The sequence below is a fragment of the Phaethon aethereus genome (genome assembly GCF_964289735.1).
Source record: "Phaethon aethereus genome assembly, chromosome: 13".
In the NCBI taxonomy this organism is placed as follows: Eukaryota; Metazoa; Chordata; class Aves; order Phaethontiformes; family Phaethontidae; genus Phaethon; species Phaethon aethereus.
In genome coordinates this window covers 19235408-19254910 of record NC_138589.1, presented here as the reverse complement: position 1 = coordinate 19254910, position 19503 = coordinate 19235408, and the positions used below count along the sequence as shown (strand labels likewise).

Here is a 19503-nt window from a genome sequence, read left to right as displayed (position 1 = left end):
TTTGAAAAGGATATTGAAAAATCATGAAATGATGGCTAAGCTGCATCTGGTACCTGGGGTTCTGCCTGGCTGTTGCATGGCAACACGGGGTGCACGCTTTCGGCCCAGCTCCTGTTCTCAAAGGAGCACCTTTAAAAGGAACAGATCTGCCAGCTGCAACCTTTCCTACAAACCCCCCACCATCGTCTGACCTACTATAGGGATTGTCAGAGTCAGGCTCAGGAAAACGGTGAAAAGTTTTCATAAAGGGAAGGAGCCCAAAAAAGAGACAATCTAAGAATGTTATGCTGATATAGATATCACCTACAATTAAAGCAGATTTTTTTTTTCTTTGAAGCACTTCGTATTGCCAGTTATGATGTGCTTGAAGAAGTGCCTATTTTTCACTAGTGGTATGTCTAGTGTGTCTGTAATAACAATCTTCCGTATTTTTTCTACTGAAGACACTTCAAGCCTTTCCTGACAAAGAGAAGGGACTAAAACAAACAAATTTTGTATTAGAAGAATAAAAAAAAGTCCAATCTCCTTTGCGCTATCAGTTTTTGCTGTATGGTAGAGCAGATTATACATATGTGGCTTCTGCACCACATTTATAACTTGAGGAAACCTAAGTCTCAAGGCTTAGATTTTGCCTTTTTTTAAACGCACAATCTTCCCTTCCTGTGGCAAGGGTGACAGGAGTACACCCACCACCTCATTTCTCAACCCCTGACTCTAGGGATGAAAAAATAAATCAGTTTCCCACAGACACAACTGGTATGGTTAGTGTCTACTGCCACCATCTTAAAGACTCAAAAATCCGAAGTCAGACTCCAGAACCTGTGGCTGTCCCCAAACAAGACATGTTTTACTAAAGAAAATTATGCTGATGTCCGAAAATGTACTGTGTCTTTCTGCCCCATTGTTGAAAAGGATCCATGTGAGCCCCAAATCCCACCAGGGTTACTGGAGAGAACCCTTTTAACTTCAGTGGTTTCTGGTGTGGATTCTGGTGAGCAAACGGCCTTTTCCTTTTCTGATTCCTACTCATTCTCACCCCAACCTGATCTAAGCCAGTCTAAGGGTAGGGAGTGCACGACCATTAAATAATAAGAATCTTGCCTTCGCTTCATTAATGCCTCCCTTGGGAGTGCTAAGGACAGACTGGGAGAAGAGGATCACATTAGCAAAAGCTCTGTTCCTCAAAGAGACGAGTCTTGAGAGTTTGTTTACATCAGATGTAGTGACTGAATTTCACTTGACATGTCACAAGCATCAGGTCTGTTGGCCACAGAATAAATTGAGTAAGTTAGCAGGGAACTGCTCTATGCCAAGCAAACAGGTTGAAAACAGTTCTGCACAAAATCTGGGGAACCAGCTGTCTAGATCTGAGGCACAGAATAGTATTTATTGCTTATGCATCACACTGAATTGCTAACAACATGGCTCAATATTAAGAAAAGGATGATGAACATGGACGAATTCTTTTTTGGCATCCATTGTCAAAAACACTTTCACCACATGGACAAGTACAGGGACCTGCAGGCATTACTTTTAAGGTTGCTAACATTTAAAGAAGTGTATATTAAGCTTGCAAACACAGGAATACCACAGTCTATCTACAACAGATGAGACAACTGCAGATTTTCATATGATGAGAGCACTGGTGCATAGTTTGGGCAGGAAATGAAGAAGTCATTCTAATGAGTAATTTGGAAAGCTAAATGTAGATCCATATTTGCCATATTTTGCAGTTAGAAAACCTTTCCTTTCCTATCGCGACACTGAACAAACAAATGCTGGTTTTATTCATTCCTCAGTGGGTGGATTTTGCAAAAGAGCTCAGCATTGACCTCACTATGATTGTGCTGGAACCAACGGGAATTTAACACCAGATTCAGCCAGAGTAGGAATTAGCTATCACTGTCCCAAGATGTCCAGTGTCCTCGATTTACACATTCTGCAAAGCCTTTATAATTACCCTGTTATTCAGAGTGGCTGCACAACCATGTAATTGCCCCCTTTTCTGGTCCGGCTTCCCTGCTGGCTTCTACAGTTGTCCATTTGTTTTCCAGGTGGCACCTCTGTCCATTTACAAATGACGCCTTCCTCCTGGCTTTATAGAATTGGAATTGAAAGGAAACATCTGAAACTTCAACGATGAAAAATTTTGACTGTCCTCAATTTTAGTCTAGGACATGTAGTTGCAAATTTGTGATTGATTCACCAAACTTGTTTTAACTCAATAACAGAAGGAAAAAACATCTTAGTGGCGCAGACTCTAAGAAGAATTACTTATTCTACTCCACACTCAAAGTATTTATAATTAAATACATCCAGCTTTGTCTATTCGAAGCAGCAGAAATGCCAATGAATTTTCTAAGAAATATTCAAGGAAATGTCATCCTTTAAATTTTCAGCTATTTCTGGGTAGATTGTTAACATTCAAAAGGTAAGACATACCTAAACTTAACTGCTCATCCAGAAGAAGGCAAGAAATAAATTAAAGAAACATTTCATTATTGTCCATAAAAAACTAAAACCGGGAAAAAAATCATTATATTATCTTTGTGGAAAGAAATGAGGACTTCAGCAAACATGTTGTACATGGAGATATATTAAACAGAGACAACTGCTGTAGATCGTACAAAAATATATAATCATTAGAGCAGAGAAGCTCTTTTAATAGAATGACAAATATAACAAATGGAGTTAGAAGACATGAGAATAACAGTATTGATGTCCCTCAGAAAACTCTAACAACTAACAATGATAAACAATCTTGCAGAAAAACAAAGATGAAATAACCTTACCATGTAGTTATAGTCATTGTTCAGATAGAGTTTACAGCACTGAAGCCTCAACAATCATTGCATGGCAATTCCCCCCTCACCCCACTGGAGTCTATAACCTCCAAAGCATTTCTCTTCCCATATGCCACACTGGATTTTTACACAAGAGTAAACCAATGTAATTTGTGTCCTTTACTGAGGCTGCTATTATAACCTTGTATTAAATTTATTTTTTGCTCTTCAAACTTTCCAGCTGAGATTAAATATTATCACCCCATTTGTAGCCCAAACATCTCTGAGAGCACTTTTAGTACTTAAACCAGAAACTGGCCAACATTTAATTAGTGTTTGGCACACTCTATAACCTACAGTGTCTTCCCCAAAGAAATGTAGTTTTGCAGGCTGTGTTTTTGCCACCTTCTGTGTGACACTGACCTAGCCCTGCAGAAGAAACATGGTTCAATCCTGCAATGTCCTGAGGTGCTCAGCACCTTCAATTCCATGTGACAGCTGTGGATAATCAGTAACGTGCAGGATTAGACTCCTAGTACATATTCTTTTTTTGGCAAAGAAGTAGACAGGGCTAATTAACAGGATAAAACAGTAAAGACGCAGGCTTATCTGTCTATGAGTTAAACCATAAAATAACTTCATTGTACTATACCCTTGTGAACCTTCAAGTAATTATCTGGCTTGATTGATTAGACTCCAAATGCAAGGACTGCAAACCCAGCATTCAGTTGTTCTATTTGTTAAAATTTTAATTTAAAGCTGCAAGTAAACTAGCCTGCTGCCCAAGTGCAATTCCAGTTCCTCTAGCTTAGGAAAACTACTGCAAAACTAAATACATCATTTTGCATTTACTATCCTTTGCTTAATCTGGGAGCATGAACAGTAAGGCCGCATGCTCAAAATCAAGCTTGAAACGGTTTGGCTTATATCTTCAAAAACACGTTTTCATTGAAGTGGGTCAGAGGTTAGTTTGACCTCTACACTTGAGCGCTCAGCAGCAACACTGTAACATCAACCCAACCTCTGCGGATAAACCACTGAAATGTCTCTTGATGCACAAGTGTACCTCTTCGTGGTTAAAAGACAACTCTTCTCCCTGCAGTACAATCTACAAAACAGCTTGATCTCTCTCTGCTCTGAAGGTGCATCACCAGGCCAAAATTCAAGACAAAGGAAGATTGCTTCCAATGATCCTGGACACAAGTTTGATCTCTCACTGGGGCCTTGCAACTCCTAGGCTAGGATGATGATGGCCACCACATCAGTGACTTTAACAGAGGTAGTGATCTGTACTAAAAAAACATCATGGACAAGCACAGCCAGACCCAGCAAGATACAAAACATTTCACTGGCATCACTGCCTAGAGAAGAAACTGAATCTCCATTGAGGACTTCTCTCTTTCTGCACTGCAAATCTCCTTTTGCCACATAAAATTTCAGCCAATGTTCCTACTAGTTACTTGATTGAAAAATCCAACTACTTACATTTAATTAGCACCACAAAATTATTCCTCTTATCGGTGGCATGCTTGCTTTTTTCAGGAACCTTAATGAGATGCCCTCTGGAATGCTTATAATTGAAGGAGAAAATGGACTTAAGTTTCTAAAAACGAAGGTCTTCAGGCATTATAAGTCATAAATGTATATGAGAAGAAAACGTTTCATTTTGGATCATGGCCCACGCTGCACATAGCTATGATGAAAGATTCATATCTCTACATTAACATTTAACCTGTAAGGTACCGGGCATCCGCAGAACTCATTCCCTTCCACTTAAGTTAGACTCTGTGATTCTTCACAAAAACGTCAGCTGGTGTTTGGTGCTAAGGAACAACAAATCAGGGATGGACCTGAAACTGGCAGGGAAAGAGAGGGGTATCACAGACACTATTATCTCTAGAACTGCCCAAAGGAGCCCGAGACAGCAGAGTATGGCCTGCTCTTTTCTCCTCATACTGCCTTAGCTGCAGTAGCATTGAGGCAAGGAGCAGCTCAGACAACTTCACACTAATATAGACTTTCTCTTTTCAATAGGAATTCCTCATGGTCCTTTGGCACTCAGATGAAAAAAAAAAATTCCACAGCCCTCATTTTTCTGTCCTGTTGCAGATGCTCATCAGAAGTAATGGGATTCTGGATTCAGCAGTCCTCATGAAAATTGTACCAAGGCAGAGATAGAGTTGGGAGTTGCAGTTTCAAAGTAAAGTATCTTTTTGAGATCCACCTTTCCTTCCTCAAACAGCTCCTTCCAGCCTAGAAGTTCTTTTCTGCATTTTCTCACATGGAGAGAATTAACTTACCTCTCACCTTGCAGTCCTTTCTTATGCTCAATTTAAAATGTCCCCGCAAATAAAATATCAAAATTCAAAGAGCTTTATACAGTTACTACACTTTTTTGCTCTTATACAACCATACATTTCTCTTGGTGAATTTAATTATTGCATTTAATGGACTGCTACCAAACGAATTGTACACATGCTGATCACATATATGTTTTTGTACATGTGATGATCATGGACTCTTTGACCAACATCTCCAAAGACTGACTCTACCAGAGGACAGATGGCTGTGGGAAGCAAAACATATCTCAGTAGTTTCTTTTAAGGCCCACCTGTTGACAATGACAGCATTTATATTTAGTTGACTTTTCTACTAGTAAAATGTGTGGCTTTGTACACAACTTGTCCTTTTCCTTATAGAACCATTGCTTCCACTAAAGATAACAAAATATAATCTTAAAATCCCTTCATTGTCCTTACAGGTTGGTCCCTGAGCACAGTTCCTCTTGTCCTAGCCCTAGAGATGCCAGTAAGCAATGCCATACATTACCATGAATTACAAAGCAGTTAGCATTAGGCCACTGGAAAGGTCTTTTGGCTTTATGGTCACTGACCATCAGCAAGTTTTTCCCTTCAGGAAAGTATAGATTACAAAAGCTTTCCTTCTCTCAGTCACAGAGGGTTTAGGAGCAATGCTAAGGAAGTAAAGTTCTGAATTGTACAAGAATGAAGTGGGAGAGCGAGGAGGAATGAGACAGGGAAAGGGTAATGTATGAAATATGATAATATTCCTCATATCACCATGTCTTACCTTGCTCACCTTCCTCTGATCCAACCTCCTAAAGTAAAATCCGTCTACTCTTAATGAATCCCTGCTTGTCTTTCTCTTCCCTCACGTGGCCCAAAATATCTGAAGTGCCCAGGGAAATACTCCTTGATCAGTTCTGATAGCAGGTAACAGCAAGATAATCAAAGGCTGAAAATGCAAAACATAGGATAAATTACCAGAGGGGAATAACTACAGCAAAAATAATTTCATTTTGTAACTAGATTTAACTTCATGTGAAAATGACTCACAAAAAAGGTATTTGTTTTAGTTGCTGAAGAATAATCTGCAAAAAGCACAGTGAATTGTTTTTATTTGAATACAAATCACTTTCACATTTATTCTAGACCTGTTTATGCTGCTTCCATAATTTGTGCTTCATCCAGTTAAATATTCACAAGTCATGACATTGAACGTTACTTTTCCGTTGACAGTTGTTTTCCAAGTACCGTTCTTCATTTAATATGTCCTGACCTCATGTATGTCTGACAGCCTCTAAGGACTGCTATTCCTCTGTAAGTAAAAAATTAGTTCTATTTGTTGTATTTTTATATTTTCTCAAGAATTTCTGCCACAAGCAACTCAGGCCGCAACTGAAATATTAAAATTTCCTTCTCAAGATTTCATCATAAGTCTTTGGCTCCAATACAAAAAACATATCTGTGATTTTATGTGGTTTATGTGCTGAGTATCTTAAGATCCATAAATTCAACATACTCAAATGAGGGAGAAGGCAAGAACGGTTGCAACAGTTTGAGTGCACAGTCCTACAAATAATACTCAGAACTACCACAATTATCTGAAAGTCACCAGGGAGCCCAAGTAAGATCTGATGGTCAAAGCAATTACAGTACAGTTGCTATTTATTGCCTCATGGAATACACAGACGTAATAATATAATATTTGCTAAACTGTTACCACTGAGCTAATGCACCAGAATTCTACCAGGAACACAGTCTTCTGGAAAACCTGCTTTTTAAAAGATGTAAATATAGAACCACAACTCTTTGAGGTCATTACAGAATCCACAACAGTGTTTTTGGTAAGAACAGGGTCTTTTGCTAAAACAATGGTCTTTGCAAAAATTGTCTTTGGGAAATTTTATTCTACCTTTTTAAACTTACATTTCATTAGACGTCTCACAAACCCTGTGTTATGAAAGGAGGCCTAACAACAAATATACAATTAATTCTGCAGCATTAACTACTTAAGGTGATTTTGGCATTAACTGGCACCAAAAAAAAAGCTGTTAAATCAACAGCCTTTTTTCCAAGTGATTACTTGATGAGAATTACATTGAGCCCTAATCCTACATCACCAAAGTAAACAGGAACTGAATCAGACCTAAAGATGCCAGTACCAGAAATCTCTATCATGTTCCCACAAAGGCAAAGTTTATTTTGACTTCTCTGGAAAACTGAAAATGTGCCTGCTTTTGTACAAACCCCGACCATGACTTACTGCTATATGAGGTCCAATCATTCTACTTTGGAATTACATATCCCTGCATTTTAAAGGAGTTTCATTAACTCTTTTAAAATTTATCCTTGCAAATTTCCCTTGATTTTAAAGAAAACAACAGGCTCTTTGTGAATTTTTAAGGTCCTCCTTCTCTGTATACTTTAAATAAAGACTTTGTCAGTAAAAAGCTAGCAAGAGAGTTCAGCCTTCTACAGCTCCATTCATTTTAGTAATCTCTGAACATTACTGTGAAAGGATCATTAATCCTACCAGTCCTCCTTGCATAGCATTTTCTTTCAGTCCAGTCTCAAAAAGCAGACAAAACCCTGCAAATTTTAAGTCAGTCATTGTTTAACTATGCCATGCTAGGAAGCCAATGAATAATGAAAAAGTTTTATCCTGACATGAAAAAAAAATCCTAAAGTTATGAGAACAAGTGTGCAGCCATGTGACACATTAAAAACGTTAACAGCCTGAGGAATCACTTTGTTAGTCAGATCTGACTCCCTGCATAACAAGGACTGCTATACCAGTTCAGTGGACACACATTTTAAGTGCTATGTCAAAACCAGCCAGGCGCCCACACTCTAAAATGGAACATGGTATTGGGATGTTTGTGCTAGAAGATGCACCTGCTCCGTCTACAAAGTGCCTTATCTAAACTTGCCACAATTGGTAACAGTGTGGTCACAAAATGGTGAAATAAAATCAGTAATGTCAAGGGCAAGCTGCAACAAAACCACCTACAAGAAAAAAGCTGGAGAATCAGGCCAATCCATAATTTTTCCAAGTTAAATGATGGAGAACCAGTAAAGGCATGTGCATTGTCACCTGCTGAAACCTGGAGGACTGCTGAAGGGGTAGGCTTTGGACCATGTCTCCCCCTGGCAGGCATCCAGCCCATGGCCGGTAGCTTTGACACCATGGTTGGGAGGCTAGACGAGACAGAAATGGCTCCAACAGCTTGAAACGTCAAGCAGTTTCCAGAGAGCTCCCCCCTTTTCTGCATGACCTAGGAACAGCAAATACTAAGAAGATAATGGGACACAGCAATTTAGTTTTACCAGAAGGACACGTAAGATAATAAAGATCATCCTCAGCTCGGAGCAAGAAGGCACAAATGTACACATCAGACCTCTCCTGCTCTGCGCGCGTCTCTCCCCGCGGTGTTCGCATCTGCTGGACTTATTGCAGAAAGCCACAATTGCCTGACCGAGCAACACACAGTGCACATGGGACAGAGTCCATGCCAGTGAGCACCGTGTCGTCTCCCTGCACAGTTATATGTTCAAAAGCATGCCAAGGAAGACACGGTCCCCGAACAGACACTGCTATGTCACATCCTTTGGGGTCTGGGGCGGGCGGGCAGAAGCCACAGCCCGACGCTGCGAGCACCGCTACCTGCCATGTGATTCACACCAGCGTTTGGAGGAGCCAAGCGCGCTGCACTTCAACGTGCACCAAGACTTCAGGTATGACAACCTTTTCAAAACACTAGTTTATCTGATTCAAAACAGCAGTCAGAAAACCAACCAACTTTTGTAAACACATCAAATAAATCAATGGGAATTAATTTCTTATAATTTTTCAGAACCAGAAGCCATATTTACTTTCAAACTGACAACAACATTTCCCCAAATTGGCACTAGGTACTTTTTTATTACTACTACAGTGTTTCAAAAGGCATATTGATAATGCAACCACGTCACATCTCGCATTTGTTTCTAGTTATGGGATAAGGCAGAGTGTGCCACGGCATCCTATCAGCTTTCAGGCAAAATGAGACATTTAAGAATCATCTGCTACTAATGGGAAATGTTCTTCATTTACAAATTAATATTCAGTGGTTTTGTTAACTTGTTTAGCTCTTACCTCAGTATACAATAACCAAGCTGTGTAAACATTGACTCACTTCACAAACGAAAACTACAAATGAGTAGTTTTTGCCTTTAAACTGACACTTAGCAAATGCTTATCCTGCGTCCATTTCCACCGTGAAAATCCAGTCTACGAAGCTTTATGGTATTTTAAAGAGCACATCACTAATCTGTGGTGGACACGAATTTAATCTAATGCATGCAACTTTGTTATCGATACTTTCTTTCATGAATACAATATGCCACAACCATATATTCCCTTTAATCACCAATCTACTTGCATAACAATCCCGACTTCCAGCACTAATCCCTAATCCTGCCTTTCCTACAGTGAGCCCCACTCCAAAACCAGATTACCTGCAACGTTTGCCGGCCAGGCTTAACTGCTCATTCCCTTCTCAATTAAATGATAAAAAGGGGGAAGGCCTCTTCAGACAGCACCATTCCTCAGGCTAGAAAGATGCATTTATAATATCCCCAACTCACAAAGTTATTTTTTAAGAGCGTGAGCAGAACTATTAAATCTCTGTGTGGGGAAAGCTTTCATTCTAAGCATAAGATTGCATTTAAGGTTAATATGCGGGGGGGGGCGTGTGTGTGTGTGTCTGTTTTAACACCTTCCCTTCCCATACAGCTGTGCCTGTGCTCTGTTTACATGACACTTCACCTCCTACGCTGAGTCAGCATATACAAGGAGGCCCACCAGCTCCTTACTTCTCATATCCCACTGCCAGTGGGGCCAACAGCAGCCATGAAGGGGAAGAGGCCTGAGCCCAGGCCGGCAGCCCGCGGGGAGGCAGCCTGTGGCCCTGGGGACGCCCTCGCCACCAGAAGGGCGGTGTGCGGCGGGGGGCGGGCAGCCTTGGGGACGGGGCTGTGGCTGGATTTTCCCCGCCGTCGCCCGGCGCTCCCCGGTCCCCACCCTCGCGCCTCACGCCCTGGGGCGATGTGGACTGCACTTCCCAGAATGCCCCGCGGCCAATCTCTTCTCGCGAGGGGCGGTGACGGAAGTCACGAGGCGCGGCCCGGAAGCGCCGCTGCCGTGGAGACGGGAGCGGCGACCCGAGCGCCCGCTGAGTCGACCATGGCCGAGACCGACCCGAAGACCGTGCAGGATCTCACCGCCGTGGTGAGGTCGCTGGGGCTGGGTTCACTGCCTTGGGGGGAGCGGGGAGCGCAGAGCGCCGCCCCGGCGCGGCCGCAGAGCGCGGGGCGGGCGGGTGCGGCCTCCCTGAGGGGAGGCCCCGGCAGAAAGGGGTAGAGCCTCCGGCCTCTCCCCGTTCACGGGCCCTGGCGTTACCTCCTGGCCTGCCTGCTGTTGGACGGGCTGCTGGGCTTGTGGGGTTGCCCGGGCCTTTTTTCCCGGGTGTTACTATAAACCGCTTTCCGCAGCAGAGTTTGTTTCTGCGCGTCCCTCGGGGACGGCTCGGCGCCGAGCGCGCTGGCAGTCGTGTTCCCCGCCGCCGCGCTCGAGCCACTCGCGTACCTGAAGTGCTGGGGCCGCCCCCCAGGCCGGCTGTGCTGCCAGCCGGGCCTGCTCGCCTACGGAGGCGTTCTCTGTGCTTGGGAGTGTGGAGAGGAAGGTTGTTACTCTGATACCAAAAGAAGTGTCATCGTGTGATTAACACAGGACGCTGGAAGCAGCTGTTGTGGGTTTAGTCCTGGTTGCAGAATGCAGGCATCTTCTAGATCTTGAAGTTGTTTGCTGTGAGCCTCAGCGCTCCTGTATGTACATATGCATATGTATATTTAAAGATATGATACTTAATTACTGAATTATGCTGCAGAGTTTGTGCACAGCCAAGCTCAGCAATGAAAGAAAACATTGCACTTACCTCACTACGTGACATTTAAATACTGTAACAACCTCTTTAATGAAAACAAAACAGACATATTTTTTTTTCCTTTCTGTTAGGTGCAGACATTGCTTCAGCAAATGCAGGACAAATTTCAAACCATGTCTGACCAAATAATTGGAAGAAATATCCTTTTTTTAAAGTTAGATGGATGCTGAACACTACAGATGCACAAATATCTAAAGTATATTTACTGGTGGGATTTGTGAGATAAAGCGACCATAAGAGCTTGAGCGAAGCTGTAATAAAAAACAACAAAACAAAAAGAACCCAACCACTACTAGATTGCAAGCATATTCCTTAACTCTAGTGAACTTGATGACATGAGCTGTCGCATAGATGACCTGGAGAAGAACATAGCAGACCTCATGACGCAAGCAGGAGTAGAAGAATTGGAAGGCGAGAACAAGACCCCTGCTACTAACAAGAGTTAAAGTGAGACAGTTTCTTGTTAGCCTTGAAACAAATCCTCAGGTCACTTGGAATTACTGACTTCAATATAGATGGAATTTTTCCTTTGATTTGTGAGATAGTCTGAAATTAATTCAGAGCAGCTCTGTACATTATAATACAAAAAGCTTTAAAAAGCTCTCCTCAGCAGGCTCCTCCTAGCCTGTTCAGCAGGGTTGTTTTTTCACCAGTATTGGGAGGAGAGTTATTTTCTTTGTGTCTAGTTAGTTTTGAGGAAGTGCAATAGCTATATTCACCCTCTTTTACTTGCTCACTCTGGTACTCTTAGTCAGAACTGAAATAGCGACTGTCTTCACAGCACAGGAAGGAGAAGAGACAGGAAAAAATATCAGCAGCAAAGCAAGCTCTTCTCTTCTCTCATCATATTTGAGCCTCCTGAAAAGGACCATAAATGTCATGCACGTTACCAACATCAGCTCCAATTCCAGAGCTGGAAGGCTAGTGTGAGCGTGGTGCTACTCTTCCATCTTGCTCTGCATCCTGTAGACTTTAGCTCCCACTAAGCTACTAAAGACTGTAGACTTGCTGCTGTGCACAGGGGCTAATGAGTGAGTTACTGTCGATCAGTTGTAAATTCCTGCTGTGTAAGTTAGAAGCTTGCTGGGAATATGTGACTTGCATGTACCACTGCAAAGTGGCAGGTCCGAACTCGGACAGTGTAAGACAACACTGAGACAATGAGGCAAGGCGTATTCTAGGGCAACACTCCCTGGAAAAAGAAATGTCTTACTGAAATGTAAATGTGATGCTATTATATATTCTTCTTATGTAATTTCTTAATTGATAACCTTCCCCTGCGTTACACAAAAACATTGGAGAAGTAGGTGTTTCATCTACGTGGCAAGCAGCAGTTGAAAATCGAGTACAGAAACATGTAAATAAGTTCAAGTGATCAGGTAGCACCACACAGAGCATTTACAACAATTGCCAAAAGCATTTCAGAAAGTGGGGGCAATGCAAGAGTGCCAGAAATGTTAGAGCATAAAGAAGGGTGGTATGATGCTTAATTATAATATGTGAGCCCTAAGATTACACTTCAGTTCATATAGAGCTTGATTTTTGTAATCCATGGAAGGAAACTGGTAAATAAAGTACTAGATGTATCATGTTAGATTAACAACTTTTGTCTTTTAAGGTGGCTAAGACACATATATCTCAGCCTTTCTTAGACTTGAAATTCTGAGGTCATATCTAGAGTATTATGCAGCCTGTATAATAGGCACATGTGTTTGAAATGGGTATTCATCTTGCTCGTTAAGATACCTATTTTTTGTGATACTTTGACAGAAATACAAATTACTATGGGCTTCATTGCCCCCAGTGCCAGTTCCCTTAGCCTAAACCCCACAAATGAAAATTTCTGATGACCATGATTCTCTTAATTCTTCTCAGTAATGTATTCTTTTTTTATTATTTTTCCCCAACAGGTTGCCAATAGCTTGAGATGAATCCTGGAAGACTTTTTTTTTTTTCCCTACAAATCCTTGGAATTACAGAGCAGCTTTTTGCAACTACTGTGTGTAAAAGCATTTTTATATTGTTATAAAGCTTGCATTCCTAATGTATATTGTATAGTTAGGGATAGGTTAGTTTATATTTTCATCTGCGTACTGTAATTTCACTTTTTGAATTCTTGTTATGAGGATCAATTAGTTGTGTTATTAAAACACAGATCTTATGGATCTTAACTACTGGGTGTATTTTTTTGTGAAGGCACTTTCCTCTCTTTCTGGTACTTTTTCTAGACGTTTCATTTTTGATAGCCAAGTGTCTAGCGACTCCCATGAAATGGAAATCTTACCTTGTCCTATGTAACTTTGTGGAGTGAAGCACAGGATTGAAACTCTGCATTAATCCTAGGTCTAAGCATCAGTCGCTCAACTAGTTGAGGCCTATGTGTTGTTTTCTCATAAATGTAATAGGATAAGACACTGAATATCAAAATCGTATCTCATTCTCCTGGTATTACTTAACTTGTGTGTTCCTAGAACATAAATTAGAAATAGAGATTTAACATTAGAGACATCTGTACACAGCTGAGCAACCACTGCCATTCAAATCTGTTATATTTAGACAGACAAGGAACCGTTAACTATGAAAAATCTCACTGTGAGATTTAAACTTTTTAGTACTGTAAAACTCCTTCGAAAATGACTGTGTCATTTAGCATTGTGTTTGAACAGTAATTATGGTTAACTTAGTGATACTGGAGATAGAGATGGGATTCCGGGAGTGTCTGTATGTGGTCTTTCTGCTTAAATCACCGGCTCACTGTACTGAACAGTTGCTAACAAAGCAATGGTATAGCGAGTAACAAAAAAAGGAGAGAACCCAGTTAGAATTGTAAAGCCTCGCTTCTCTTTGAATAACAGCTCGGCAGAACTCTTCAAAGTATTTGGTTTAGAAAGGTGTTTGCTTTTATAATCATCTTTACATTTATGGGCCTGGAGTTCGATGGATTACATTAGAGTATTTTGGCAATGAAAAGTGTGTTTAGAAGAGTCTGTGCTATGTCACTTGTGAAGAAAAATGACCGGTGTTGGATATTACTGACAATCACTGCAATGCTCCCCCAGCTTGAAATAGAAATTTAAGAAAGCACTAGTGGCAGTCAGCAGTTATATGTGCGCCACACTTAAGACTGTTCTTTGAACGCCACCAAATTAGCACTTGTGTATCATGAAGGCAATATGACGGGCCATTTTTCAAAACTGAGGGGAAATTGTAATTAGAGCTCATAATAATAGGGGAGTTTTGTGAACATAGGAAATGTACCAATATACCTTGTAATACCAGCCTTAGGCTCTTTGTAATGTCATTTAAAAAAATCTAATAAACTATTATGTGGTGACAAGTAGTCAGGTCATGTATATTAAAGCAAAATTTAGTGTAAGTATATCATTATATGTGAGATTGCATTTAGTTACAAGTTACGGAAAGACTTTAGTACAGCTTCTGCTTATAGACTATAGTCTTGAATATAGGTGTGATCTATATAATAAACAGGTGAGCATGATTCATGCCCTGTCAAATCTGGATTTTACTAGGCAATTACAACATAGACCAAATTCATGGGAAGGCTTATTAAAGCGGAGGATCATTTTGTATGATGTTTATAGAATTATAACTTCTCATCTGTCCGCCTTCCTCCTGTAGGAGAAATGGTCATTCTTGAATTTGCTTGCACTATCCTATATACAGCGGTAGTAAGCCTGCTTTCCTGAAGTTTATTTTGTCAGAATAACTTACTGGAAAATTATTTCAGCTTTAAGATTCTAAACAGTTTTCAGGAGGGATATTTTTCCCTCATAAATTTAATACTTAACTGATTTTGAAAAGTAACAGTTCAATTCAAATCAAGCCTTTCAGACAGGAAGGTATTACTTGTAGCCCTTTAAATACTGTGTATTTTTGAGAAATATTTTTTATTCTTACTCTAAACCAGTGGTAGAGCTTCTACATATAAACAGCACATGCAAGCCAAAGGAGAAGCCCTTTTTGGCCACAATTTCGTGAAGTGCAGCTGGTTTAATACACAAAGCAAAGCAGAAGATGACTGTTCTGAAGTGTTACTTCATATGGATTTGATAACACTTTACAAAATAGTAGTGGTTTGGTTGGTTTTTTTATTGAATATGCTGGTTCACATCTTATCTAACAAATACTTGTCCTTTCCACTGGGCTGCCTCACTTGCAAAGAAAAAAAAAAAAAGTCTGAGGATGAAGCTTGTGAATAGGGACTGTCTTAACAGAATATAAAGCAAGCTGTTCCATATTTTCATTTAAATCAAACTATGTAGTGCTGTATTTTGTTTAGGACCATCCTTTGAGACTGCAGCTTGCATTTTTTAGTTATTTATCTCTATGGCAAAGTCTATATAAGCACTTTCTACTTTAAGAGAAATTTTCTGCTACCTGTCATCATGGTAACATACCCTTGGATTTTATCATTGATGTATTTACCTCCTACAGTTCATTTTCACAAACAGTTACAGACTAAGTGCACCCTAGTTTGATTTCCTCGTACAAGCAGGCGTGGCGGATGCTGCATTTTCCAGTTTGCGATCCAAGGCTGGTGTAACCTGGAGCAGACCTGCCGTAATTCGTAGGCACAGCAGCCCCGTGCTGGGGCAGCACATTGGTCTGCTCTGCCTGTGCGAGTGAGCCTGGGCCCCTGCTCGCATCCGCCTCCTGCCCACCTGCAGGAGGGGAAGGGTTTCTGGTACAATAGGTGCCTCTAGGAGGGGCGGGAGGGATGGAAAATGCGCTCTCTTGAACTTGCTGCTTCCTTCATTGTTTCCAAGCAGCAAGTAAGGGGACAGCAAAGCTACTTTTTGCAAGTGGTTTGGAATTACACAGAACAAGTAGAGTCTACAGGTCCTGGATTTATGGGGAGAAGGAGAACAGCTAAGGATGGAAAAGCCAGAACCCCCCCGCTCCTGTCTATGTTCCCCAAGTTCTCCGTTGTCTCTGCTCTCACCACTTCTACTGCAAATTTGTGTTACCACCATCCTCTTCAACCCCAGGTTCTCTTCCACTCTTGACTTTTCAGAGCTCAATTTCAGCTGTTACTGAGAAAAAAGCCATTGTTGCCAAACTGTCTCCAGGTAACTACTAAGCATGGATGCACTTTCACAAAAGATCGACATTAGGAAGAGCAAATTGAGTAATTTTTTTTTTCTAGGACAGCAATGATGAGTGAAACCATGCAAGTCTTCAACGACAGTTTTCATAGCCAGTCATTAATAGCAGTATTGTTTTCTGAACACGACTTAAGACCTGAGAATCCAGAAGCAAGCTGAAGATCACAGGAGCTGTGTGGCCTATGCACTTGACGCTGGGCAACAAGTAAATTTTCAAACTCCTGTCTCTTCTCCTCTGGTGTCTTAACTCCTGTCTGTACAGCAGGAATGATACTCTTAGTACAGAGGAATAGTGTTATATTAAATCCATGTTTTGAAACACAGGCCCACTGATAAGTGATCCAGAAGGACGGTATCCTTAAGAGGATTTTTCATTTAATCTCTGCCCTAAAATCAATGTATGGTAGATAAGACTGTGCACAGCTAGCCCTTCGACTAATACTGTCTGGTCCATGCACTAAACGCAGCTGGTTACAGGCCAGTGAGACGTACTGAACTACGACATTCGCTGTCTGCCGGAGCTGGTTTCGAAGGCCGCCTTTCCCTCAGCTGAACCCAGGTCTGCCAGACGCCTGGCACGTGCTGTTGCCTGCGGTGCTGCCTGCTTCGGGTGGAAACTACTTGGACTTTACCTTGCAATTCTCGCAATCCATTGCTGGCAGCGGTGACAGGGAACATGGTGCAAGGTCACGTTAGCTGGCCTCCTCTGGACTTGCTCTCCCAACACTCCCAATGAAGTACCGTTGGTTCCTTTCCTTAGATGGAATGAGGCACGGGGAACTGGTTTGCTTGAGATTACTGTGGAAATCAGCAAAAGACCTAACCCCTCTGTCCTCCAAACCCCGCAGGAGTCCTGAAGTCACTCACTGGTTCTTCCTCCAAACGTGAAAGCTCACAAAATTCATTCCTTCATATTGTAAGCACATTTGCCACTGTGCCTTTAAAGAGAAAATAATTCTGATTCTGTATGGTTTTGCTGTGAAGCACCTGTAACCAAGGCCAGAGGCACTGTCCATCCTCTCTCTAAACTTACACCTGTGTCTGCAGTTTTCCTGGAGGTATTCACATGGAATTACTTAAAAAGCTTTTTACTTTTCCTCAAGATCATAACTCTCTAGCAGATAGTGCCGTCTAGTGGGCACATCTCACTAATCGAAGGAACACTACTCAGATTAATTATTTGGTTACCTTTAATGTACAAATTCAGATGTTAGGACTTTAATGAGCCACATGCTGTTTTGAAATGTGTTTTATTACACAAGACACTGAGGCTTTGTTTACAATTAAGAAAATTAACAAGATACACAAATCCCTTCCTGAGCTTTAAGCCTTACTGTTTTGAAAAGACCTGATGCTTGCTGAGATTTTATTTTTCTGACTCCAATGTAGAGTTAATGAAATTAGGTCATTAGGAAAATAAAGCATGGGAATAGAAATTCTACCCCTTATAAGCACTCTGAGATAAGAAAGGTTAAACAGGAGTTTTGTCTCTGAAAAAATACAAATGTATTAATAGAAAGTGTTCTTTTATGTCATTTTGCTGCAGCCCTAATATTTTTATTTATGAAGCTCTTGTACTTAGATACTTATGTAAAAATTTCTTCTGTTTACAAAGCTGTAGAATATACAATTGTTGCTCAGGAGATTAAATCCTCATCAAAATCGCAACTGGAGAAGGGATTGAGTTCAGTGTTTCTCAAGTCTCAGATTCATAGTTGTTCATATGACAAGTCTGGATGGAAGACCCGTGACGCTGTGCAAGCCCCCATACAGATACAGAATATACAGCAAAATAATCCATCCTCTTCTGAGCCAAATGGAGAGAACAGGCAAAGGGCTACCTGAAAAAGAGGTAGCAAAAAAAGGAGGCAGAAGAGATGAGAAAAATTACTTAAGCCTTCACAGCAGATCAGTGGCTGAGCCAGGCCTTAGATTTAAATATTTCTTAAGCAACCTGCAAAAAACACAAGACAGACTAGGTAGCACTTGCCCGTCTCCCAAAACAGGTAGGCAGGCAGCTGTACTTGCAAAATAAGGATCTACTCCTTCACATCTGAATTCCTTTAAGAGTTTAGATCAGAAAAAAACACATGCTGCATAGCCTGCTGGTCTTCAGCAAAAGGTACCCCAAATTTTGATGCAGCATAGCATTCTGTCGTATGTAGGCGTCAGGTGGAGAAATGTTTGTCCAAATGCCGTCTCTTGGGCACGTAGGAATATCCTCAGCTCAGGCTGGGTGGATTACTGACAAAGACCTGTCTGGCATTCTAACAGCTGACATTTTCAGTTGCTCCGGCACAAAGTAATTCACCTGCAGGGCACTTCAGTTTTCACTTGTAACATTCCACCTCAGTCCAATTCCTCCTTCTCTAAGAATATGAATTTCCCAAAGGATAAAAGTTTCTGACTCCCACACAGCTCCAATAAATATTTCACTTCTTTCTGTTGCAGACCTGCTTGGTTTTGAAGACCAGATCCCTGTCTCTTTAAAGCATATTAAATGAAAGCTTTTTGCATTTTAACTTGCACCACGGCACTGGAGGAAATCGCTGAATTCAGCTCTTCTCTATCCACTGGCATAGAAATACCAGTTCCTTAGGAGCAACACAGAAAGACACCTTCCAGGAAGTTCTTGTTTGTTTGTTTATTTTTACCTGCACTTTGAGAAGTCAGGAGGCCAAGGACATCCAGGACAGACATTGTGTGGTTTGGGAAAACTAAAGCAACTGTTAACACAGAGGAAAAAGAGACCAACTGTAAGACATGAAGCTAGCTGCCAGTTTCTAGGCATTTAAGACCCCACCTGTGAAGACTGTGTGTGATGAAGTGTCCACCATGGTCTGAGCTCTGACCTGTGACACATCCCAGTGGCAATAACGAAGTAGCATTCGTTAGCTGCCCAAGAGGCTGCTCAGCTGCAGAACAGCGATTCATTTCCTTTGCCAACTGCTATAAAACAGGAGAAGTTTTGTATCATCTGACAGGTGCCCAATTCAGTTAGAATGTAAAAGGCTGAACCTCAGCCAAATCCTCTCTTCAAAACATGTTCACTCTAAAAAGTATTCTTTAGAGCTAAAAGGCAATAAGAAAAAAAAAAAAAAATCAAAGAGCGTTGCAGCAGTTAAGTACCTAAGGCCTGAAAGTGCAAATGTCATTGAACTTTGCAAACGGATTGGTTCTGCAAGGATTTTTTTCTCTTGTGAAATACCGGAAAGAAGACCCTTCACAGCTCATCATCGGATCTTTTAGGAAAAAGTATAGAATTTCTTCCTGGCTCTACAGAGCAGTAGATTTTTAATGCAAATGA

The 19503-nt window shown here is 41.2% G+C and overlaps 1 protein-coding gene across 1 annotated transcript; it reads left to right on the top strand.

The window, feature by feature from the left end:
- Nucleotides 1-10310: 10310 nt before the first annotated feature.
- On the top strand, nt 10311-13524 carry HSBP1 (heat shock factor binding protein 1; the record flags this gene model as incomplete). The annotated part of the gene is made up of 4 exons (XM_082005935.1): nt 10311-10355; nt 11142-11224; nt 11393-11517; nt 12981-13524. The coding sequence occupies 3 exons, from the start codon at nt 10311-10313 to the stop codon at nt 11514-11516; spliced, it is 252 nt and encodes an 83-aa protein (XP_081862061.1). The 3' UTR covers nt 11517; nt 12981-13524.
- Between the last annotated feature and the right edge of the window lie 5979 nt (nt 13525-19503).